This window comes from Tachysurus vachellii, chromosome 8 (assembly GCF_030014155.1).
Source record: "Tachysurus vachellii isolate PV-2020 chromosome 8, HZAU_Pvac_v1, whole genome shotgun sequence".
Lineage (NCBI taxonomy): Eukaryota > Metazoa > Chordata > Actinopteri > Siluriformes > Bagridae > Tachysurus > Tachysurus vachellii.
This window is the reverse complement of record NC_083467.1, coordinates 16,422,111-16,448,334: the sequence shown is the minus strand read 5'-3', so window position 1 is coordinate 16,448,334 and position 26,224 is coordinate 16,422,111. Positions and strand designations below refer to the sequence as shown.

Genomic DNA, 26,224 nt, shown 5'->3' with positions numbered 1-26,224 from the left:
AATCCTACCGAGACAACAGCCAAAGATGTCAGAGCAAAATTGGCCGTGCTCTCTAGGTGGGAGGAATGGTGTTATTCTCACACCTGTCGATTAGTGACACACTAGTCAGTCAGAGGTGTTTATGAATGTGGAAAGGTTTTTTTTCATGTTACACTGGCCTGTGACATAGCATGAGCAACAGCTTGAAAAGGTGCAGTGTTTGACATCATGGAGTTTGGAGGAAGCACATGCTAGTCTTCATACCCAGTTGGTTGCTGTCATATAATCTGGGTAGCCAAATTGGCAGAAAATGTGGTAAAACTTGTTGTTTCCATTATACTCTGTACCCTAATATGATATATGATCCCTAATATTGTTATGATTTACAATATGTGTGTGATCAGGGTGTGTTTAGAGATATACCATCTGACATCAATATCTCTGAAGTCACAGAAACAGAAGATCTCACCATCTTGGGTATCCATAATACATAGCTTTAACGTTCAAGAAAGCTACAAATTACTGGGGGTTGGATAAAAGTGTAAGCTCTCCATGGGCCTGCTTGTGTAGATGTGTTAATAGATGAGGTGACTGCTGTTGTTCTCATTTGCTTTAACTACCATAGTAATTTATTATCAAGATGCTATAGATTCCTTGACAGGCTTAATAAATTATTCAACTAAAACTTTTCTGATTAGCAAGAGCCTGCATCCAAGAAAAACCACAGACGCTATCAGTTCCATTTAAAACACCGAGTTAAGAAGTCACAAAATATAAATATACTGATTATATCTTATGTACTTTGATGTGTTCAGCTCCAAAGACACTTATTTTTGCTTTTCATTCCAGGGCCATAATATATTCTCCAATTTGTCATCCCGGGATTATGGAGACCTGATGCAGCTGCTGAAACAGTCCATCCTGGCTACAGATCTCACACTGTACTTTGAGTGAGTGCTGCTGTCTGTGTATGTTTCTGCTTTTATTAAAAGTCTTTCATACACGTAAATGCAAATGGTACAATTCTCAACATTTCCAAAGTCATTCTGATCCTTTAATTATCTGTTTATTCAGATTTTCACAGCAATGACAAATAAGAAACAGCAGAACTGCAAATGAAAACATACAAGTGTACACATTTAACACCCCACAAAGCAGCTATAATCTTTACTCAGTACACCATCACCCCCAACCAACCTCCTGATTGAGGCTTTCAACCAACAAATGTAAAGTAATAAATAAATAAAATACAAATAAATTAAATACAAAAGTCACATCAAGCCAAGAAGAAAGGAAAATATTCTTTAAAACATTCTTATGGCTTCAGTCCAATGTGTAAGCTGTTTAAAGGTAGTAGCTTTAACAAAGGATCTGAGTAAATGTAGTATGGAACTGTACTAGTATGGCCTCAAATGACTTCATTTTTCTAAACCTCTACTGCCTCCGTGTGGTGAGAGGCTGAAACACACCAAACTATTTGTATTCGAAAGCTAAAGAGCTTTTGTTCTATTATACATTGTTCTAGACAATTATACATTGTTCTAAAGCAAACAATATCATGGAGAATAAAAGTAGCTTACATTAAATGTTATTAAAGTAGGTGCAGTAATTTATAACTCTAAATATTTTTTTGCAAGTTTGTCAGCAAAAAAGAGAGACAGTAGAAGTATAAAGACACTTTTGGAAATGAAACATAATGACTTTGTAGATCTACAGGGTGAATTGTGCTATCATTATTATTTTCCACAGGAACAGAAACCGTTTCTTTGAGCTGGTGAATAAAGGGGATTATAACTGGAATGTTAAAGAACACAGAGATATGTTCAGGTCAGTCACTTATTATGCCTGGATTACACCTCAGTATTAGCCATTGTTTTAACAATGATAATCAATTAATATAGGCAAAAAAGCAGTGCAACCTCTTGTGCTTAACATGATTCCTTCTGTATCTTAGATCGATGTTAATGACTTCATGTGATTTGGGAGCTGTGACCAAACCATGGGAAATCTCTCGCAAGGCAAGATTCTCACTCATTCATGCCATCATTTGTACTGTAATGTTGGCAACATATGTGCAAACCTACAGATTATATATCTGTATATTCAAATATTTGTGTGTTGGTAAAGGTAGCAGAGCTGGTCACCAGTGAGTTTTTCGAGCAGGGAGACAGAGAGAGATCTGAACTGAAGCTGACACCTTCTGTAAGTCTCATCTGATTTTCTGCTGCACACTGTTCATTATATTTCATGGGAAAAGTGTTGGTTATTACCAAAATCAGAAAATTTGATTACATAATAGCAATAACTATTAGTATTAACATACTGTTATAGACTTAACATTTTTTGAAAAGAATAAAACTAAATTTTTTTTATATTTAAATAACATTTAATTGTTTAGTTATAGTAAATAACTATTTAAAGAAGTGCATATAATTAATAATGCATTTATTCTAATAATTAAATTTTTGAATTATGTTTCAGTTACATTTGTGTCCTTTTTACAGACATTTTCTCAAAGTGGAGTTGTACAGTATAAAGCATCTAAAAATTTCAAAAGGATTATTTTTGTGGTGTATAATTATTAAAATCAGAATTTGTGCATGCTATTAAAGATAAGTGTTCTAGTCAAATTACACCAATCAGCCAGAACATTAAATCCTCCTGATTAATATACTCTGACTTGCTAAGGCATGGACCGCCACAAGACCTCTGATGGTATTCTGTTGTTTCTGGCACTGTTTGTCCGCACATCCTACAGCTACTCAACTGAATTGAGATCTGGGAATTTTGAGGCCTATCAACACTCTTTATCATGCTCCTCAAACCATTTCTGAATAATATTTCACAGTTTTGAAAGATTCCACTGCTAATAGAGAATACTGTTGCCATGAAGCTTGGTCTACAGCACAGTTTAGCCAAGTGGTTTGTGTCAAAGTAACATCCACATGAATGCCCAAGGCTTCCCAGCAGAACATTACCCAGAGCATCACACCTCCTCCAATGGCTTGCTTTCTTCCCTGGTTCTATCTGAACCCCAAGTAAGGCACATGCATTCGGAGAGCCACATGATGTAAAACAATATGTGATTCTTTGTGTTCGTGATTATGCAGGCCCATCCTCAGTAAGTCGTGATGCACTGTGCATTCTGACCTCTTTTTATCAGTCAGCATTAACATTTTCAGCAATCTGTTGCTACAGTAACAGAGATTGGATCAGACAGGCTAGCCTTTGCTCCCGAAGTGCATCTGTAAATTTTGGGCACTTATGAGCCTGTGGCTAGTTCACCAGTCCTTCCTTCGACCATTTTTGGTAAGTATTAACCACTGCAGACCGGGAAAACCCCACAAGACCTGCTGTTTTTGAGATATTCCGACCCAGTTGTCTAGCCATAAAAATTAGGCCCTAGTCGCTCGGCTCTATACACTTCCCCATTTTTCTTTGAGAACTTTGAGAACTTGCTGGCTAATATATGCCCCCTTTTAGCATTGCAACAAGATAATCAGTGTTATTTATTTCACCTGACAGTGGTTTTAATGTTATGGCAAACTGTTATTTTTCATTTACAAAAAAAAATATTGTTTTAGAAAACCTATCAACCTATGAAGTCCAGTATAAAGCTCTGACATGAACTCAAATAGTTTTATTCATTCATTCATTCATTCATTCATTCATTCGTTCATTCGTTCTTTTATTCATTCTGTTTTGAAAATCTTTTTTCAACCTTCTTTAACATCAACCAAAATTACTATCTATGAGCATCAGATATTAAAGACCATTTACTTTCACTTAAATTCAAAGGAGGGGGGCACGGTGGCTTAGTGGTTAGCACGTTCGCCTCACACCTCTAGGATCGGGGTTCGATTCCCGCCTCCGCCTTGTGTGTGTGGAGTTTGCATGTTCTCCCCGTGCCTCGGGGGTTTCCTCCAGGTACTCCGGTTTCCTCTCCCGGTCCAAAGACATGCATGGTAGGTTGACTGGCATCTCTGGAAAATTGTCCCTAGTGTGTGATTGCGTGAGTGAATGAGTGTGTGTGTTTGTGTGTGCCCTGCAATGGGTTGGCACTCCGTCCAGGGTGTATCCTGCCTTGATGCCTGAGATAGGCACAGGCTCCCCGTGACCCGAGGTAGTTCGGATAAGCGGTAGAAAATGAATGAATGAATGAATAAATTCAAAGGTCGAACACACAGACACACTCACACTCCTACACAAAATGAACAAAGCAAGAAGTCAAAAGTGTTTTTCTTGTCCAAATGGTTCCAGATAATTGGAAATCACGGGGTTGCGGGGCACATTAGTAAAAGAGGTAGCTTTTCAGAGCTTTGATGCTTATGCGCTTTTGTGTACCATGACAGTAATTATGGCCTGGTGTGTAATCCTGGCCAGACACATTGCCTTTCTCTTCTGAAGTATTGCTAGCCTCAGGTTTAGCACCGATTCAAAATGTTTAGAAGCAAGCATTTGGGTGTTTGCCATTATAAATTCAGTCACAGTTCTATAGCCTGGGAACTATCTCTCCACCACAGTCTGCTTTCAGTAGTAGTACTGCAACATTAAACACACACACACACACAACTACTTCTAGCAAAAGGAATATTCCTATACATGCTATGCACCTTATCTGTCTCTGTGGTGATTTTTTTATTCACTATTTTTATATATTCATACAGATACAGATCTGTGCTAGGTAATGCAGGTAAAAGGGTCATTTTTGTCTGACAGATTTTCTTGTGTGTTGTTGTTTTCTAGGCTATCTTTGATCGGAATCGAAAGGATGAGTTGCCGAGTTTACAGTTGGAATGGATTGATGGTATCTGTTCTCCACTATATGAGGTAATGTTGGGCAACAATGCACCAGAACACACATGCACATTCTACGTATCCACCTTGGCAAGCAAAAGTTCAGTAAAGTCCAGATTTGCATCCAGCCAAACAGACAAAGCTTTATGAAGGGAAAAAACCTGCATTTGTCCATGACTACATACATAGACACACCCTATACCAGTGAGTATGGACATGTTTCTTGTTGAATGTAGGAATTAATGGTTTATAAAGTCACCATGAATAATGAGATTAAAGAGATAGTGCTGGTTAATATCTGAAGAATGTGTCTCAAAATATTCTATTGCAGTTTCATTTTAGTCATAGTGCCAGTCCTCTTAGTCACAAGACCATTTTCAGATAAAGACTGTTCTCTTCAAATTAGCATGTGGTTCAGGTAGGTACAGTACATGATTAGATGTTGCATTAGGGGAGAGAAACACTTTGGTGACCTAGTCACAGTGTAACCGCACTCTTAAGGATCGCCTGTTAGATACAGAGTGTATTCTGCACCTTTCTTACTGTCATAACTATTTCTATTATCAGATTCATTCAGTAGAGACTAGAGGCTGTGAAATCCTCATAAAAATGCATTTGAATTTTTAAAAGGATTTTAAAGATTCATGAAATTGTCTACTACCACATGGAGAGTGAACATTAACAGTAGCTCTACACAACACTTTTGCAAAAAAATAATCACACCAAGGCAAAATAGTTCTATCTAATGTGTTTAGATCTTTAGATCTGTTTATAGGCAACATCCAATGTAAGGTTTGTAACACAACATGGGATTTTACATACTGGTATAGCAGAACTTATAACACAGTATAAAATGTTTCCTGACTGGATATAAGAGATTCCAATAAACCACTCACATTATTATTTTATGGTCATACAGCTTTTTATATATTTAATTAGAATTGTGTCCAATGTCAAGTTAGATAAAATATAAAATGACTAATACAGGATTGTAAAAGTATTTTATCTCGGCCTTTCTAATACAGACACAAATGTTCCTTTATTATAAGTGCCTTTTCTCACTGGAGGTTAAACACAACACAGGAAATTAGAAGAATTTCTCTTTTATACAGTGGGTCCCAGTTCCTAATAAATCATCGGACAGTTGAGCAGAAGGAGGAAAAAACAAAAGAAACGAGAAGGCCAACAACAAACCACAAACACAAAACAGATTTTTAGTGATTTTCAGATTATAGTGTTGAATGATCCACCTGTGTGAATTAGGTTTAGCTTTATAACAGGTACAAAATTTACTTTTCCAATTTTGGAAGGAAACACAATTGTGGTTGTTCTAGTCAGCAACATTAGACGTTTAGATAGTAATGATACTGAAGAGACTTTAAAGCTGTGGAAGGCTTAGTTATTAGCATATTGGGATAATGGGATATTTAAATAGTTGGGATATTTAAATAGTGTAATAAAACTTACATGATAGGTTATGGTAATTTACATTTTAATATAGCACCAAAATCATACTTATATAGCAAAGGAATTCACACACAGGCTATAATTTGCATTAAGATGTAATGTTTATTCATAAAACAAATATATTAAATGTGTCTGAAGGTTCCTTCATTCCCTATAGACATGACATATCAGTAATGAGGTTTATTATTCATGTCAGTATGACTGGCATTGTGTACAGCAGGTTTAATTTTGAGTTCATCAGGATGCTTACGTAATTAATCGAACTGGATTACACTCGATTCATTTCACAGAGTATAAGTCTTCTCAGATTGCTTTGCTTTCCTACAAAACACAGAGACTCTATCTTTGTCCCTCTCGTGAACAAAATGATATAATGGTAGTACAGTGACACAGCATGGGTAAGTTTTGCAGCCTTGCAGGTCTGGCGTCCTTGGTTCCATCATGAAATTGGGTTTCTGTCCGTGCAAAGTCTCTGTGCATGTTGCCCCTGTGATCACATGGGTTTTCTCTGTGGTTTCCTTGTTTTTCTCACAAAACATACCAGTAGATAGAGATAATAATTTGCCTTGACCTTGATAAAGACTTTTATTAATCCTTTTATTAACTTTTATTAATCCTTAATTGTGAAATTCAAGACACATCAACACAACTAAAAGGAGTAACATTAAAGAAACCTGCACATCAAAAATAGTGTCATAAAGAACTATCCATGTTAGTTGTAGTGATTCATTAGGGTCTGTATGAGGCTCTGCTTCACCAGATTCATTATTACGGTGAAAAATAATTTTAAGGTGAAAGACACTGCATTTCTACTGTGCTTCTGTGGTTTATCAAGAACTCTGTAAATCTGTTAGGATGTTGTGAATATGTGAGGTGTTAAGGGTGGCTAGCTCAGAGTTATATTAATACCAATAAGTGCACCATAAATCCTGTGTGCCACAGTGTGTAACAGTTCTTTTTAACAGCTCAACATAGCGAACCGAGATGGCAGCAACTCCGGATCCAAAATGGTGTACAGACCGTTTAGTGGTCTGTGATATTTTATGTATGTCTTTTAATGTATTGTATTGTCTGTTTGCACTGTCTCTTGTCTTGCACTTTCTTTTGTCTTGCACTTTTTGCACACATGTCCTTTGTCCTGTGTTGTCTAATGCATCTCTGTGTCTTTATGTAGCACCTGGGTCCTAGAGGAACATCGCATCATTTCACTATGTAATCCTTCAGCTATATATGGTCAAAATGACAAAGTTTTCTTGACTCTTTACTTGATTTACTTGTCAGGATGGATTCCTGAAATATATAACGCCAAGAGGTACAAGAGGTTTATTTAAATTTTCTGTATTTTTTCAGTTTACCTGATGCTTTATGTGAAAGAGGATAAAAATGATTCTTGTGTGAATTCAGTCTGCTGTCTCCCACACTGCTCCCCTAAACAGTATATATACTGTAACTATAAATAGTAAAATAGTCTGTATAGTAAAGTGTGAACCTGTTTGTGAAAGTGTGATAGGGCTGTAGTCTATGGAGCAGAAGAAAATCTCATCTCTCTCTTTCTCTCTTTGTTATTTTGTTGTGGAATCTGATGAAACGCTGTTAGAATCCTGACAGCAGCCATAGCTGCAGGCACTAGCGGACCCTGAAATAGGCAACATGGGCGATTGCCTAGGGCTGCATTAGCACACTGTGTTCTGTAGAGATGCTCCTGAAATCTTGCGGTGTGTCTGTGCACCCGCAGTCCTGCCCCATTAAACATTAGTGGTTGCCACCTGCTGACCTCCCTCCACCCCCGGTCCTGCCTCAGTTTGACATCTAAGTGCTTTCTGGCAATAAATACTCAAAGAGTTCAAGTCATCAGCAAAGTGGTTAAAAACAAAGACAAGTCAAATGCAACCCACTGTCCTCTTTCATAATTTTCTTCTAAATGAACTGACAGAAAAAGAGAAGTGCTTTAAATTTATAACCAAAACCATAACTTACAGTACAAATGCCATGGCATAGTCCCATATGCAAAATCCCCTATAAATGAGTGACATATGCATCTGTCTATATCCTTAGAAACCTAGCATTGGTAGAGAAACCCTTAGATCATTACAGCTGAGGGCCTCTCCTTCAGAAACTTTTCTGGAACCGAAAACCAATTATAAACCAAATTAATATTTGTAATAAATGTTAAAAAATGCCCTTATTCAGAGCAACTGACATTTATCTCAGTGATACAGCTGAACAATTGAGGGTTAAGAACTTTGCTCAGGAGCCCAGCAGTGGTAGCTTTTTGGCACTGGGATTCAAACTCATGACCTTCCAAGCAGTGGTCCAACACCTTAATCACTGGGCTACAACTTTACCCAGGAATCAGCAAATATTCATTCAAATATCCAATCATGTGTTCAAGTGGCAGCAACGCAGTGCATAAAGACATGCAGTTACAGGTCAAGAGCTCATAAATCCTGTGCACACTGTAGCCTTAGATTTCTGTTCCAGTCTGTCAGGAGATGAACAAAATTAGTCTTCTGTTGTTGTATTTTATCTGCCTCAAGGTTTGACAGTGCATTCTGAATTGTGCTTTTCTGCTCACCAGTTGTAAGGAGTGGATATTTGAGTTATTCTGTCAGCTTGAACCAGTCTATCCATGTCCTCTGACCTCCATTGTCAAGGCATTTTCATGAAGGAACTGCTGTTCACTGGATGCTTTCTGTTTTTATTGTCATAATATATAGTTGATATACAGTATATGTAAAAATGATGCACTCTCAGTTTTAGTTTCACTAAGGATTCATTTCTCAAACCACATGTCAAAAGAAGTAAGTTTGAATTCAATTGCAATTGCAGAGACAAAGCATGCACATATTGGTGCCTTGCCTCCTCCTGTTCTTAACGGTTGGGAACCTAGCCACTGATCAGAGAATAACAGAAATAAGAATTGCTGCCAACAAACCTCTGTATAAATTTCTAGTGGTGTTTACTGAGGGGTTGTTGGTGGATCAGAGCCAAGCTGGAAGAGAGATTAGTCATAAAACTGCCTCATATGCTTTACTTCAACAGTGACATAATATAGTATTCTTTCTACCAAGTGACAGTGCATTAGGAAATACAAGATTGTGGGTGTTTCAGGTTCTCTCCCTTGGAATAGAGACCAATAAAAATCTGCTGTTTACTTACAATAAATCTTTTTTTTTTGTTGATTTCTGTGCTCAAGATTCTCAAGGGTTCTGTGGATGGTTAACAACCCCCCTAATAAAACCCCCATAAGACCCATATGAACCCTCCTATGGACATACAAACATTACTCACTATGGCACTCTTTGGCTCCATCATTACATGAGCGTCTTATTGAAAGCGTCCACGTCTCGTCACATTAGTGTGTGAAAGTTGTGAAGTGTGTCAGGATTCAGGGAAGTAAAATGAAAGATATACTGTAACTAATGCGCTGTGAGAACCCGGAAAGATTCACGTTTAATACAACCGAACTGTCATCGAAGACATTAATCCTGAATTAGAGAGAAATTGCACCACAATGTTTTTATACTGTTTTATTATTTATATATAATCAATAATAAATACGAGTATAATCACTGCTTTAATAGAAAATAATATTTGCAAACTTGATTCACAATGATCTGATAACATTTTTAAAATGCCATAAGGTTTACAGTGTAGTGTGTCTTGCAGGAGATTATACGATGTCCTTAGTGTTGTTTAAGTCTGGCCTCCTAAATTACTACACTAATTTTTTTTTTTGTTTTTTTATGTTTCAGGCTCAATTTGATAATGAAATTTTGGTTCCCAGTTGCTCCTATATAGTTGCTTGTTTGGTTTTTACAAATATATTTAATCACTTTTAAATGTTGATGCATTTAATGCTGTAGCTTATTCAGCTTTTTTGTGTGAAAGCTGCGAAACCCTATATAAAATTTCCTGAGTTCAATTCAATTGTATATGTATAGATATTGTCACAAATCAGCTCTACAGCTCTGAAAACTCTATGGGATGACACAAGGGAACTCAATCCTCTTTTGGGTGACACAGAAAGGCTACTATTTGGCAGAAAAAGTATTTGATCATTTTTTAGGGGGCCAAGCACAGAGGATGCATAAGCACTCTATCTATCCATCTGTCTATCAATCTATCTATCTTACTGGCTACGAAGTTTATAGCACATAGAACCATCTGGGGAAAAAAAGGTGAAATTAGGCACACCAATTGGAGAGGGTCAACATTATGACTAGATTTTGGCCAAGTGCTGACAATGCTCAAAGTTTATTGTCAGACCTTTTGAACTCATGTAAAATGACATCAGTTTTGTCATTATTCCTCTTACAGATTTTGTCCAATAATCACCAAATTTGGCTCACATCATGAGCAAAATTTCTCAAATTTTGATAATCAAATCTGTTCTCCTGACAAAACAAGATGTCAGGGTGTATCTCCGCAGTGTATCTACTTATCATCATGAAGCTTAATAAGTATCTTCAGACCCATGCCATGAACATTTCCAGGAACGTTTTGACTGAGATCAACTTTGAGGACCTTTAGGTCCACCTTGAGGTCAAGAACTGTAACACATTTTTCTTACATCGTTTCAATTCACAGTTCTTTTCTCTTTTTAACACTTATTCTTTCAATTGTGTCTTCCTCTTCCCAGGCCTTTGTGAAACTGAACCCTAAACTGCAGCCAATGGTTGACATGATCCAGGCAAATCGTGCCATGTGGGATGAGCTGCACCAGAAGCGACAGCGCAGCCAAGACCTTGTCAATCTCCCCAGTGCAACCTGCGATGGTGACATCAGTGACAATGAAGTGCCCAAATCTGCGAGTTAGCTCCTGCCCACCATGCCACATCATGACCTCTGACCTCTAACCTGCAACCCAAACGCAGTTTTGTGCATGTGGGGAGTTTTGGCTCTGCTGCGAGCTTCCAGCTGCTGGAGCGATGATGGCGATCTGATCTCACAGTGCTCCTGCAGGCTGCATGTCTAAACTCTCACCACCGGGTGTGAGAGTACCAGGCAGCTGTGACTTTTCTGTTTGGCCTTGATGTTTTTCTCACCTGGAGAAGTCTCTGAGAATAGTTCTAGACTCAGGAAGAGGCAGTGTCTCTAGAACTAGAATACTAACATAAATGCTGTATTGTATTAACTGGCCTGCTGTGTTGTTTGAGATGGCTAGGGCTGAGCATTGCCACTGTTTATACAGGTTTACTATTATAGTGTAACCACTGAGTGTTGCTTTAATTCTACTGAATGAAAATCTTTCAGGGGTGCAGGATCCTCTATTTTGTATTGTACATAGTTAATTTGAGTTTATTGTTTATGGGATTGTTATATAGCTTGAGATATGATGCGGGTTTGGGCTCTCTTTTTTTCACCTGATGTAATTATTATTGGATCAGAGGTTTGCTGAGCTTCAAGGCTCATGGCAATGCTTGCAATGCAGATACAATAGAGTGCTGCTATTTGTGCCTTGGTTAAAATCCTTCATGAAAGATGCATGCGGCCTCCTTCCAGCTTCATAATTATCTAGAGGCTATGTTTTATATCATTAAGAGTTGTGCAGCCGGTACGATGTCGTAAAACTCCCTCGGGATTCGTGATGTTGCTGCTTGCGCCTATTTTGGTTCCATTAATTAACTCAGGCTTGGTGTGAGAGGTTCATGCATTACCATAGAGCATTTACATTAGCGTACTCATCTATATTCACAGTTTAGCTTATTAGAGCTGATCCAAGCATTAGTCATATTACTTTGTGAACTGGGCTTCTGAAGTAGCAGACTGAATTGCAGTCATACTACTTTCATGAGCCCAAGCCGATACAGGAAGTACACGTGCCTTTCTAAACATTAGTAACACATATTAGTAACCACACTGTCTTTGAGCTAAGTGTGTTTTATTACTCAGTACATCCTGACATATAATAAATATTAAGTTGATTTAATTTAAACCTGCTTTTACTCCTTATGGCAGATATCCTGAAACGTCACAGAGTTTTACAGACTCTTCTATAGGACTAAGCAAGACTGGGACACTATGAGGAAAAATACCCCTTACTAGTACAATTTAGCGCAATGGAAAAAGTAAGCACAAGCAAAATAATGGATCAGCCTAACCAAAAAAATAGTACAGATCCAATAACTGAGTTAATGAACTCTGTTGCCCTTTGTGCCTGCTGCCATATGGCCTCACAGTCATAATCCACTCATAGGTTACACTGATACTGATGTGCATGTAATGTCATTCCACATCAGCTGCAGCTGTGTTTAATCACCTATCAGACTGTTATTCACCAACACAGCTAGACATCCAACGAGCTGATCACGACTGACTTAACATGACTTTATACTGGTTTGTGGTTTTCACAGTCAATTCGTCTGGATGACTCCAAAACTATACATGTGAATATGCACAAAAGAATTCATAGTAATCATAAGACTGATTTACAGCACTATAGAAACACCAGTGAAAAAGAGCCTCCTTCAGTCACACATTCATAAACCCTGAAGATGTTTCAAAGTTATTTAAATTTACAACCATTAATTTCCTCATTTCTGAATGTAACTGCTCTGAGATGTTTATGCTGTAGCTGTTTTCCTGTGATATCTGGTCACAGTCGTGTCGTGGCATTGTGAAAGTGTAGACTGAGGCATTGCAGTGCTCTTTGTGGCATGGATCTTCCTGCTCTTGGAAAATCAACAGAAATAACATGCTGACAATGGGACGAATTTAACTGCATGAGGAAATAACTGCTCTAGATTTAGGGACTGAAGTGACAAATTAATGACCTCTTTCACTGAGATTTACATCGTTTTAATGTGCGTGCATGAATAATATTATTGCACCATAGTGGGGAAATTAGTGTAAATTCTGTAATTCTATTTCTTTTATTCACATGGCCTGTTTTGGGGGGTATTATTATTATTATTATTAAATTTTATTGGTAAATTCTCATCACATTCACATTTCAGATTTTTGTTTCTTTTTAAGGGACAGTAAAAACTGAGGTGTCTTTAAAGCATGTTATTTGGAAATGTGTACTGTTTGATTCAAATAAACGTGCTGCTACTAAACAGTGTGTTTTGTCTTGTGAAAATCTCTACACTGCCCCCATGTGGACAAAATCTTTTACTACAAAGCAGAACAGGCCAATAGTCTTATGTACTGAATATATGAAAGACTTTTTGAAAAGGATTTTTGGAAATGAAGATGATGCACAGTAAATGTCCAAATGCTTTGTTATATGTGTAGAATTTAAAAGATTTTAAAAATGCAGTTGCATAAACCTTCATTAAAACATTTCAGAAGCTCCGTAATGCAGGAAGGGGTTTAAACTCTCATAATCTAAATACTACAGGGCGAGACAGACCTGAGAGTGATAAACTAGTCCTTCTTAAAAACGCGCGTGATGTTTTTTAAATTATGCAACATACAAAAGGGACGACAAAGTGCTTGAACACTTCTTAAACTCATGTAGCTGTTACACTTTACACTTCCCCATTTATATAACAAGGACAAAATATATAATGTTGGCTACATGCATGTTTCTTCTTTCATTGAAACCTCAAAATAAAACTCAAAATAATAAAACACGTTTTAGATGTTAATTTATTGCACAAACAGCACTGACAAAAAGGATGCCAAGGTTAAACATGTTACCAAGGAAACTAGAGAATGACAAAAGGAGCATCCATGACATTTATAGGTTGTGAAATGGCAGGAACAGGCTGCTAAGAATGTTCAGAAAATGTTCACGGGGGACAAAAAAAAAAAGCCCCAACATTTCCTTCATTCCATATTTCACAGAGAGAAGCCAGACTGGTTTCAGTAAGTATTTACAGCAGCTTCCATTAAACATGATTCACAAAGCAGTGTGTGACAGACTAAGCACTCAGATGTTGAAAATAGTATCGTTATCATCTATATGGGAAAATGATGCATAGAAATCATCACAAGAGGGTTGGTTGGACCAACAGAATGGTAGAAAGGCAGAGATTATACAAAAAATTAAAATGAGGAATTTGACATCAGTAACTTTGCATTTTACTCTAGCACCATACAGCAATATACTAGGAAGGCTTAGGTTCACCTTAAAGGAATACTCAAGCATTTATTTTTCAGTCTAATTTTCTATCTTCCATATTTCTAATGTACATGTGACAACCACTGACAAGTCAGAAAATTTTCCCTGCATTGATAACAGACCTGAAGATCTCATTACTCAAATCTCACTCATATTAGACATCTAAGGGCAAAAAATGTACAGAGATGGACTGATACTGAGCTCATAACTCTGAAGTGAGCATTTTTCAAATCGAATCCACTGAAGTATTTGTTGCTGTTCAGGTACTAAACACTGTACTGGATCAGTATCAAGTATCAGAAAATTCTTTTCTGGGCATGGAACAAGTGGAAGAATGCATCACTACATAATAAAACAAAATACATTTGATTTATTTACAATTAAAATGTTCAATCAGGTTTTTTAATATTAAACTCAGAATCTGTTGAATTACTGTTCCAGAGAAAAGACTATAGTTTCTAAGGTACAAATGTCACCTATAAATTGTAGATTGTACAATTTATTGAAGTTTATGGGTGGACAATCATTTAAACACCTGCCCTTAGACTTCAGAAAGTGAGTTTTGAATTAGAGTCTTTTCATTCTGTTCTCTATACAAGTGTGTTGAAATACTTGTTTGTAGTAACTGCACATATGCCACACAGTTAATGGACAGACATGAGGTTGAAAAAACACTTGGAGTTTTCCTTTAAGATTGAGAAAAATAAAGAGCAAAAGCCAAATCAGTGCATAAATCGATTTTGATTGAGAAAGCAAATCATAGGTAATTCATAAGTAACACGAACACAAGATGTGGAACTTACAGACATTAGGAGGACTTGATGCTTTCAGACAAACAGACAGACACCTTTTCACACAGGAGCTGAAAATCAAGTATCTACTTATCATCCATAGCGAGGCTTCTTTGTGAGCTTGGACAAACATGAAACTAGTACTAATCCTGAATCCCTAATCCTAATATTTACAGATCATCTCTTACTTTTTTGCATATGTTGTGTTGAAAACAAGACGTAAAAATTACAAATAGTCAGGGTGACTCTTAGATGGTCATTTATAAACAAATATATGCATGTGATATAGGACATATATTCATAATTTACAGGTGTATGAATGCATATAGCCAAAGAATTGAAAGGCTGAATGTCTTTGGTAGGAGGACAGGGGTCTCACAACTTCATTATTAAACACTAACAAAGCAAACTGTTCTCTCAAAGGACTCCATGATCAAATTTACTGCACAGAGGAAAGAATCAGGACCTTTGATGCAGTCACCATGCTAGAGCAAGTTACGCAGGAGAAAGGTGGAACTCCTATGAACGGACATGATTCCTACAATTTACACTGAACAGGCACACCTATACAAACATTTCAAAATTTCTCAAGGGACTGTAGATAAAACATCCAAGTGTACACACGAAGACCCTGGCAAAAAGTTGGAACAGACTGTTAGAAAAGGCAAGAGGAAGATGTATGGAACTGCAGATATACAAAGGAGCTGTGTGAAGAAACAGCTGACGTTTAAATGGAGTCACTCTTTTTTTTTTAAAGGAAAAAAAAAAAGGAGTGAAGTAAAGGAGGGCAAGGCCAACACCCACACAGAGACAGAAAAAGAAGGCACACTGCTTTTAAAAGCACAACGCAGTCAACACTAAAGTAGTGTCACACACAAACTACACATCCGTTCATTTAATATATCAAAAGTTAGATCAAGCCAAAGTTGGCAAGATCAGCAAGAGATGAAAAATGAGTTCAACTGGGAAGAGAGTAAACAAACATCATTTTTATATAATCAGTGTTTCATAGTCAATTTCCTTGACCTAACTTTCTGTAAAAGGCAACTTCTCATTGGCAGTCGATGGATTTGTGAAGCTGGAAAAAAATGCAATAAAAGAATCGGATTCGTCAGACGTCATGTCTGAACTTTCACCTTTCTCACAGCAGTATAAATGAAACGTGAAGAAGGGGCGGGAGAGGCGGTGGGAGGGGACAGAGAGGGTGGGAAGTGTTTAGTCTTGTGCCGAGATTTGTAAGGTACTTAAACAGAATTAGATACCGATCAAAAGCTGAACCAAAGTGATTAAGCAAAAACAGAAATCACTGCTTGTTTTGCATACATAAAAAATTAGCACGTATTATGCCTTAATTCCAATGGGGTTATGTGCGACGAAGGGGGAAAAAAAACAAAAAACAGAAGTGGTGTTACAGGAGGTTTCTGCTGCCAAATATGTTGTTGGGGTCCACGTAGTCCTTTACTGACTTGAGCATGCCCAGACCCACGCTGGAGATAGTCTCCCTCATCCACTCCTTCCGCAGCTTGCCCACTGAAAGAAAGAGAGAGAGAGAGAGAGAGAGAGAGAGAGAGAGAGAGAGAGAGAGAGAGAGAGAGAGAGAGAGAGAGAGAGAGAGAGAGAGAGAGTCAGGCTGCATGTGGCAGACGGTTGTGAGCACATCAATCTTGTGTGAGTGAGAGAGTAAGCAGGGGGTGATGGATGTGTTTATGGGGGGCTGGAACGCTGGTGGAACACTCCTGAAACACTGGGAGATGTTTTGCATGGTGTGATTTATGGAGAGCAGCAGACTATCAAACTCATTAAGCTGCCGGTGTTCCCTATGGAGGGGAGCTTGCTACGCTCTGCCTACCTCCCTCACTCCATTTCTCTCTTCTCCACGTCTCCTCGTGTCGGTCTGCTTCCGTGAAGCCTGTCAGTTTCTCCCTCATTTTCATTCCTCCTATCAGTATAATTTTTTTCTTTTTCCTCCCCACAAGTCCTTCTCTGCCTAACTTTCTCTCTTCACATTGCTGCAATGACAACAGTTGTTTTGTGAAGGTCATCTGGCACACATCCTGACCCATGCAGGGCCCTACAACAATGCTGTTTCCTCCCTGATCCCGGTGTTCCAAGAACTTAGACTGAATCCAGCTTTTAATCACATTATTACATAGAAATATATAGCACCGTATGAGGCTTAAAGATAGACGAACTACAATTAATAATATTTTATGATGTACAATCATAAAAAAAGACCCCACGTACATTTTCAATCTGTCAATATGTCTATTTTATTCTATTTTTATTCTGACATCGCTGTTACATCTTTCGGCATTTTTTTTTTAATTTCCAATAAAAATTTCCATTTGAAATTGAGTTATATTCTGACCTTATTAATATTATATAGTATTATATGCCATATTTTGTATAGTATATAAATATACAGCATATACAAATAAGTATTTATATAGACTTGCTTTAAATGTTTTCATTTAAAAACATACTAACAAATTATATGGCTATTCTGGGTCTAAACTTCAGAGGAAGTTGTTTTTTACATTGAGTAACATCCTGCAACAACGACCCACAGATGCTCTCCTATCAGTGGCGGTCATCCACACTGAAGTAAAACTTGACTATCTATAGTGTATTTTATTTCATTTCAGTTTATTTTAATTTGTAGCTGTTGCACATTCAGCAATGTACAACATGCATTAAAGCAGTATTAACTGACCACACTAATTATTCTGGGTTAGTGTTTTGTGATATCATTTCCCACCAGTGCTACAGTTTGTGCACACACACGCGTGCGCACACACACACACACACACACACACACACACACACACACACACACACACACACACACACGCGATTTCATGATTAGATGTAGGCTAATATTTGGAAGAGGAGCAGTTGAGGACAATGTGAATGGTGACACTACGATCCAGACTCTCATACACATGCAAATGAATAAAGGCGCCCTGTACAATAGTACAGCCTGCTGTCCATGCCAACCAATCAGGGGCTTCCAACAAGAAACAAAGTAACCTGGTTTATCTACAACTTCCTCTCTTGCTCAGTCCATCTCTCTCAGACCCCCCCCCTTGCCTTTCTCCACTTATCGTCACTATCCCGCATTCCTCAGGGAGAGTAGGAGAAACAGAAGGTGGTGGGGCTGCATCATTGCCTCCATCACAGAGATAATTTACACATCTATCATGTCAATTTCTCCCCATTCTCTCGTCACTATCTATCTCACACAGCTATGACCGCGCAGCTGGGACAAACAAAACTGCACAGTCAGAGAGAGAGAGAGAGAGAGGGAGAGAGAGAGCGAGCGAGAGAAAGAGAGAGAGAGGGGCACTGAACAGAGAATGCATTCCCTCAGGCTGAAAAATCACAACATGCTCAGTAAGAGCTCGAAACTCAGTGTGTGCATGTAAGAAAAAAAAAATTGATGTGTGGTGTTATTTGCACATTTCTCTAGTAGATTGAAATTTCATCTCAATTTTTGATAATAAAAGAAAATATCAAGCTAAATGTCTGAGGGCCCCATTTAAACCATAACAGACCAGCATCGCTGTAGCGGGAGTTTACCAAACAAAATCAATTCACTGAAACCACACCCCTTTCATTATATAGTGCACAAAAGCATAATGTTCTGCACTTCTGAACTCCAACAATGCACTGTAATAAGCTAGTTTAATTACAAATAATGTAGTCTCATAATTCAAAATTCCTGAAATGTACTTTGTAAATTGTAGGAAATGGGGACTGTTGTGCCATTTTGGACATTGGTGCAGGCAGAAACCTGACAAAGATGCTACTGCATACAAGGATTGAATGGAATAAATATTTTATGAAGTGTGGTTAGGCATGCTGCTATAATGTCCAATTAAAACAAACTCTTTTCATTCCATCTAAAATCTGTGTACATCTGTGGCTAAGCACAGTGGCATTTCCTCAATGACACCATTACATTACATTACATTTATACATTTGTGGAAAAAATGATCAACTGACGGTAGAAATTAGTCATTTATTATATCATTATATCATAATTATATCATTTAGGTTGAAGTTGGTTAACATATGTAACGTCAAAATAGTAAGGGGTCTAAAACCCTGACAAGACTTAAACTCTAAGTAAGAAAAATACTTTTGAATGTTACACCCTACATTGGGTTGGTCCACCAAAGTCAGTAGAGGTATATAAAAAAACAAAAACAACTGGGTGAAAAGAGAAAAAAAGTGTCACATGACCTACACTACCTACTTACTGTATCCCCAATATTCCTAAGCCAGGCGGTGTGTGTGAGAGTAAGGATGAGAGTGTCTCAGGGTGCTTATGGGTGTGAATGCATCGAATGCTGTTTACAAATATGAGCGTCTCTGTATTCATTGGTCTGACCTGCGGTAAACACAGGTTGGTAATGTGTGCATTTCCACTCTGTGCCCTCCCACCTCGGTGGTCCAGACTACATCTGTTTTCTTTGCCTCCATCTCTCTCTTTCTCTCTCTCTCACACACACACCATTTGTCATGCTGTGATTGTGGGCAGACAAAGCAGGCTGTCGGCAGCCAGATAGCACTGTGCTACTGCTATTAATCACAATTACACAGAACAGTTCACATGCCCAACCACACACACATACAAACACACACAAACACCTAAATTCTCCTTTTTTCTTTTAGAGCTCCTTTCCCTGTTTCAGCAGTTTCATGCCCTATCATCCTCTTCTCCTCTGTGGGTCAGACTTTCATTTCCCCAACATCACCAGAAGCTTTTTATTAGCCATATTTTTATTTGTCACCCAAACGCCCGCTACCCACCACCCCTTTCCCCCGAATGGCCATGGGGAGACACGAGTTTGTTATCAGGGCGGCAGGCTGAGTGCGCATGTGTTGTGTATGTGTGTGTGATGGTTGTGATTAATGTGTTTAGTGATGTATGGCTAACAGAAGGTAGATAGTAATATAGATAAAGCCACAGTTTCAGCTACATCACAGAGCTTTATGAGTCTGAGGAAGCCCAATGTTTGTTTCCTTTCAGTTTTGGTCTCAGCAAACAGCAGAAATGTTCACTGAAATTTTAACATGCATCTCACTTGTGAAATATTAAAATCGACTGAACTAAAATTGAAATCTAATGATCTCGAGCATTCATTCTGCTTTCATTAATCATATTACATCATATTTTCAGGTTAGCATCCTTAACCTTACACTTCTGCACTAGACTGCTTGATCTGTTTGGTAGCTGAACACAGTACAAGGCTCAGAGAGATTAAGTGAGTATAAGAGGATAAGGATGTGTGGAAATATTACCTCCGTGGTGGTGACTCAGGCTTCCCCCATTGGCTAGAATCTCCTCTCTGGCTGCGTGCTGCACAAAAGAGACATAAAAGTTCACGGCTCATTTCTGTTCTGGACCAGTGGAGCAAAGTTTTCCATCCTGCCACCAAGGACTATTCAGACAAGCTAGTCTAAACAGGGTACATATTCTGTTTAAAGGACTGTACAGCATATTTTCTAACAAAAAAAGTGTAAAAAAGCATAATGAATAATAATGTAGAATATGTCCGTTGCTGTCTTATTACCTCCACTTGCTCATAGACATGTATTGGATCACTGAGACCTCTATAGTTGAAGGCAAAGTAGAAATACACACAGGCACCAGCATCATAGGTCTGTGTTACTCTGAGGGTGAGAAAGAAGAGTGAAAATATGAAAAAAGGAATCAGGAAAAAGAAAGAAAGTAAAATAACAGATAAAGGACATAAAAAGGATAGAAAAAAAAGAGAAAAAGAAACAAGAGAAATATTCAAAAGAAAGAAAAGGTCAATAATATTGAGTTGTTCAATATAAATTAAAAACATGCTTTTTTAAAACGATTCTATATGAATAATGGCATTTTGTTGTTTTTGAGAACCTCAACAATTTAATAAGTACACAATAAATGTACAATGCTAAATAGTAGCGTCACACTCCTGTGTAAGTGAAATAGCATTACTGGAGCATTTTATCATTTTAAAATGTGTCACAGGATCCTTTCTGATTCATCAAGCAGCTGTGTGCGTGTTTTGGGGTGGTCCTTGTCACTTTCAATTTCATCCTATTCAGCTGATATTAAATACCCATCAGACACATTAACACAGCACTATCGGTCCAGCGATACAGAATCGGCCTCCCACCTTGCGGCCATCTGGACTGCAGAAGGCAGACACAAAGTTTATATCAGACTATTAAAGAATAACCTGTTAATGTGATCATCATTGATCTGCACACTCTATGTACTGCTAATTCTATTTCCACTCTTTTGATTGTGGTTTTTGATGAATGCTTGCAGAGTTAGTGATGATAGACTGTGTTTTAGGATCTATATTAAGGTGCACTTTGGTCATTCAGATTTGAATATAGAACTGAAAGTGATTCTCATCTTCTCTCTGTTCGATAAATGTGCTACATGCTTCATGTTCAAAGGTGTTATGGAACAGTGTGTGTGTGTGTGTGTGTGTGTGTGTGTGTGTGTGTGCGCGTGCGCGTGTGTGGTGTGTGTTGTCAGTTGGGGCACTGCCCTTTCCAGAGGTTAAACGGCCACATCAATCACGTCACACACAGCTGCACAACAACCGACAGGAAATGAATGGCTGAGGCATAATCAAGTTTCAAACCTAATCTCTCCTTTGCCCCCTCCTTCATTCTCTCTTGGTTTCTCTCTATCCTTTCTTTATGTCTCTCATTCCTATTCCCAGCTCTCCTCTTAGTTCTCTCTGTTTGGCAGGGTCATTGTGAAGGTGAACAGAGCTGGGTTCAAAGTCTTTCAAAACTGCAAGCTAGCAGTCAAACAAGTGCCTATTTCACAATGTATGTGAGATTGTGTGTCTTCATGCAGTCATGTGAGTCTGATCACTGATGGAAATCAAAAGTAACTGGAATGACTGGTTCCATTTATTGCCTTTTAATTATTTAAATGATTTCATAATTTTTTATTTTATTTATTGCCTTATGTCAGCAAAAAGGCTATTTCATGTTGAGTACAGAGTAAACAAAACTATATATACAATTTATAAATCTATATAGACATTTAAGCTTAGTAGTAGACAGAAAAGTAAGTAATTCTACTGTATTGCTGTAGTATACAGTATATGAACAGCTTTACTACTACAACCAGTTTGCGACGCTGTCATCATAGTCATCGTTTACAATTACGCTCCTGTATGAGATGATCATATTAAAATCTTGGCCAAATTCAATAACAGACTAGTTATAATAGACTAACGTACGTTCTCCAGGTCAGATTTCATTGCTAAGAAACTAATACTAAACCTGCTTTATTGAAGGCTTTTAGATGAGCACTATAGCAGTGGTCACACTGAGGTTTTGAGGAAGTATTTTGGACACGCCAGGATGTTGTTCTTGACTGATTTTTGCTGCAATGCTTTTAAACTGACACACGTGATCTCAACTTGTGACCAAAGAATCCTTTTATGATGTTAGATTAGTGTGTGTGTCAGTGAAATCATACAGCATAACCCTGTGCTTAGATGAAGCCCTTTATTGCCAGAGTGTAATTTTAGTCCTGAACGGGTTAAAGTCATGCAAGATCATGTATTTCTTTACAACTGAGTTTAGACCTTTTTCTTTAACAAAGGGTTTTCTTTTACAAACATGTTGAATGATGTTGTCTGAGGTAAACTTACAAATGCTACATATTTACATTTACAGATTTGATTAATTTGGCAGATGCCTTCCTCCAGAGCGACTTATATTTTATCATTTATGTAACTGGGCAGTTAGGTGTTAAAGGGCCTTGCACTGAGGCCCAGCAGTGGTAGCTTTATAGTCCTGGTATTTGAACTCACAACGTTGTACTCAGTCATCCAACATCTTAACCACTAAGGAATGGTACAGAGGTGGTAAATAGAAATTTAAATAAAAGTTAAAAATAAACAGCTATCTATTCCACAAAAAGCAGTGTACATCATATTTCCATATTGGAAAAACAAACACCTTGAACAATCGTCTTCCTCAGTGGTGATGATGTGAGTGAGTAGGTCTGTAGGTGAGTAGGATAAGTTGGGTGACAGAGAGGATGTGTTAATTGTACCTGCATGTAGACAGTGGTGGAAACTGCACTCCTCTCTCTTTACACTCTCTCACTATCCTCTCCTTTACATTTCTGCACAGGTCCAAAACTCTGCAACACACACACACACCTCATTAGTAACTTGGAAATACACGACTTAAAACTGCGAACTTAAAACGTAAACGTAACGTAAAACTTTAGGAAATAAAGCTATGTATAAGGCCATGGCAGAAGTTCACTCATTCCTCCTTTCCTTAGCCTTCTTCAATGAGAACCTTATTTGGAAGTGTGCTCTGTATTTTTATTATTATTATTATTTTTTTTTTACGAATGTACTCACCGTCCCTGAGCCACACGGCTGCCAGAGCGGTGCTTGATCTCTGCACTGTAACATGACTGCTTGGCTATGAATAAAATGTAAATATACTCCCATATAACACAAACATAATGTGAATGAAGAGCTGTGGGGTTTTGTTGGTTTGGTTGTTACAAGAGCATTGGAGCTGATTTTCAAAATAATGAGAAACTTGAGATAGATCAACAACTGATGTCACACAAGCACATAATGACATGTCTGTATGCATTATCTACTGAAAATCATTAGCTAAGGCAGGCTAAGCGGTCACTCTTATACTACTTTTATTGTGCTACATCAAACAGTTTTGTTTTTTATTATTAGTTATTTGAAGTTGAAATTAAGGCACATCAGGGAGAAAAGTCAGTTTAGTAGCCAGACAAAAATATAACTGTATGCACCATTGGAGCTATGACTTTAAAAGGTGCCCGTATTTGTATCCACGTCTCTTATATAACCTAGCTTTTAATTAAGTCCAATTTTAACACTTTTACCAATAGACACAAGCAGCTTTGGAGAAATCCAATATGATTTAGATGTCTAATGAGCAAGCCACGGGCAATAGTGTAAATAAAAAAAAAACTCTCTGAAATGACATGAGAAAGAGATGCCAGACTCAAAAAGGATGCCAGCACATAATAGGATTATAAATCATTACTATTCTACAATTTTATTAGTCTATCTGAGGATACAAAGGGAAGCACAACAATTCAGAGGTATGAACATCACAGGCAGAAGAATATTCAGTTATGTGACAGCGAGCAGGGAGAAGCAGATCTTACCTGTCCCAAGGCACTGACGTCTCAAACGACTCGCCTATCACATAATAATCCATCCCCAAATCCTACTTGAAGACACACATCTGTCAACACACACCTCACATTCTGCATTACAACCAATTTAAAGCAGTGAATGAGTCAAACGTACCCGCAGGTAAGCGATGACAAAGGTGAGCATGTATCCTCTCTGTCCGTTATCTTCTCCTGCTGCCAGGCCCCTACAAACCACACACACAGACCATTCAAATACACACAGACAGTTCCTTTTGTCTGCTCAACAATGCGTTAAAAAATATTAAAATGCTAAGTCTAATCAAACATAAGACTTTTTTTCTTTTTTTCTTAACTGCCTCTGAGAATTTATATCACATTCACACCTGCACTTTTACTTCAGACACACTACACAAACACACACACACTACACAACCACACACACAAGAGAACCAGAAGTCCTAGTTTTGTTCAGCAATATCAGTCAAAATCATCATTTAATTAGATATCTGCTACCCAAACCCATCAAAGAAACCTCATTATGGCTGAATCCATGGATCAATTTCCCCCCAAGTATCAATCAAACCCCTCACTCGTCCAGTGAAAAGGCCATGATGAATGTGTAAAGACAACAGCTTGTGTCTGGCACAGATATGACAAAATTAATTAGAAAGGTCAAAATAAGGGTTAAAGGTTATGACTTTGATGACCCATAGTGTTCGGTGCTGGTTAAATATTTACTCTATGGACTCTATGGAAACAGCAGGCAGTACTGGAGATGAACAATAGAGGACACAGGCTGCTGTGATTGAGGGAAGCAAGTGTGCTCTTCTTATGCTGTAAAACCATGTACGAATCATAGAGATTATACCGTTATAGCCCTGGGGATCTGTATGCTGTACATGCACTGTTATAAAGATCCACATTATTAATACACTGACAAACACAGCAGGAAATAGTGTAATATGTAGTTATGGTAAGGTAGGTTTTAATGTAGTTTCTGTAATAGTATGCAAGGATCAAAGAAGCACCATCAATGACACCTAAAATACTGCGATGCATTATGATTCTGATTTAATGCCCCAGGCTATAACAGGAGCTCGGTCCTTGTACAACTAAGTGCTCTTTGGACTGGATTAGTTTTACAATGGCGAGGTGGGGTAATGTAATTATCACCAGTGTGATCTGTGGGGTTTTAGCAGTTCAGCTGGTTATAGTAAAGGTCAGAACATAAAGCTTGCATTAAAGAGATGCGGTGCACAGAGTAGCTTGGTGTCATGACCATCTGTACATCCTGAAGGCATTCACATATACGTGATTAACAGAGATGGAACTTGATCATTATTGCTACAGTCTTACTCCAGCAAAATTACTTGATAAATATGTCTGGAAATCTTAACCACTCTATCAGTGACATAAGAGGGACGCTGATTTTTGTAATCATAATGTAAGGAGAAAAATGTGAAGCATAAAGTTATAGTGATGGTCCATGCCTGGTGCACATGTATATAAGGTTTGGTTAGAATGAAGACGTTATTCAGATAACCAACCCAAGCAGCATGACTAACTCTCATAAGAACAGGTCTTTAAAACTCTCATCCACTTTAAAAGCAAGGTGTGCACTAGCAGCTCAGAGCACCAATATGTTTAGAATTACATGCAATTAAGTCAATTTCTGAAGTCAATATTTTTGTTGGAATAAATCTAAATGTGTTTTCATGTTCAGGTGTTCACTCATGTGTGTCCCTCTAGGACATAATGTTTGTACTGGTCCTTAGTGTGACCAGAAAATGTAATCATTTTTGTAAGTCGTTCTGCTAGCAATGTTACTGTTTTTATCAATAATATGATATTCTGTGGTTATACATATTTGTTATGGATAAAATTATTTAGTCAGCCCTATTGAGATAATATGCATGATATGTT

The 26,224-nt window shown here is 37.8% G+C and overlaps 2 protein-coding genes across 2 annotated transcripts in view; one reads left to right on the top strand and one right to left on the bottom strand.

The window, feature by feature from the left end:
• pde11a (phosphodiesterase 11a) overlaps nucleotides 1–11,582 on the top strand; it is a 54,815-nt gene extending 43,233 nt beyond the window's left edge. Inside the window, exons 15-20 of the mRNA XM_060876575.1 lie at nucleotides 829–929; nucleotides 1,729–1,806; nucleotides 1,934–1,997; nucleotides 2,107–2,181; nucleotides 4,726–4,809; nucleotides 10,886–11,582. Of these exons, the coding sequence (XP_060732558.1) occupies nucleotides 829–929; nucleotides 1,729–1,806; nucleotides 1,934–1,997; nucleotides 2,107–2,181; nucleotides 4,726–4,809; nucleotides 10,886–11,062 (579 nt within the window). The 3' untranslated portion in view covers nucleotides 11,063–11,582. The remainder of the gene's footprint in view (nucleotides 1–828; nucleotides 930–1,728; nucleotides 1,807–1,933; nucleotides 1,998–2,106; nucleotides 2,182–4,725; nucleotides 4,810–10,885) is intronic.
• Nucleotides 11,583–13,821: 2,239 nt separating this feature from the next.
• Nucleotides 13,822–26,224, bottom strand: part of agps (alkylglycerone phosphate synthase) — a 35,109-nt gene continuing 22,706 nt past the window's right edge. Inside the window, exons 15-20 of the mRNA XM_060876574.1 lie at nucleotides 24,456–24,525; nucleotides 24,311–24,372; nucleotides 23,195–23,284; nucleotides 20,685–20,784; nucleotides 20,413–20,470; nucleotides 13,822–16,635 (exon numbers count right to left, since the gene is read on the bottom strand). Coding sequence (XP_060732557.1) covers nucleotides 16,514–16,635; nucleotides 20,413–20,470; nucleotides 20,685–20,784; nucleotides 23,195–23,284; nucleotides 24,311–24,372; nucleotides 24,456–24,525 — 502 coding nt within the window. The 3' untranslated portion in view covers nucleotides 13,822–16,513. The remainder of the gene's footprint in view (nucleotides 16,636–20,412; nucleotides 20,471–20,684; nucleotides 20,785–23,194; nucleotides 23,285–24,310; nucleotides 24,373–24,455; nucleotides 24,526–26,224) is intronic.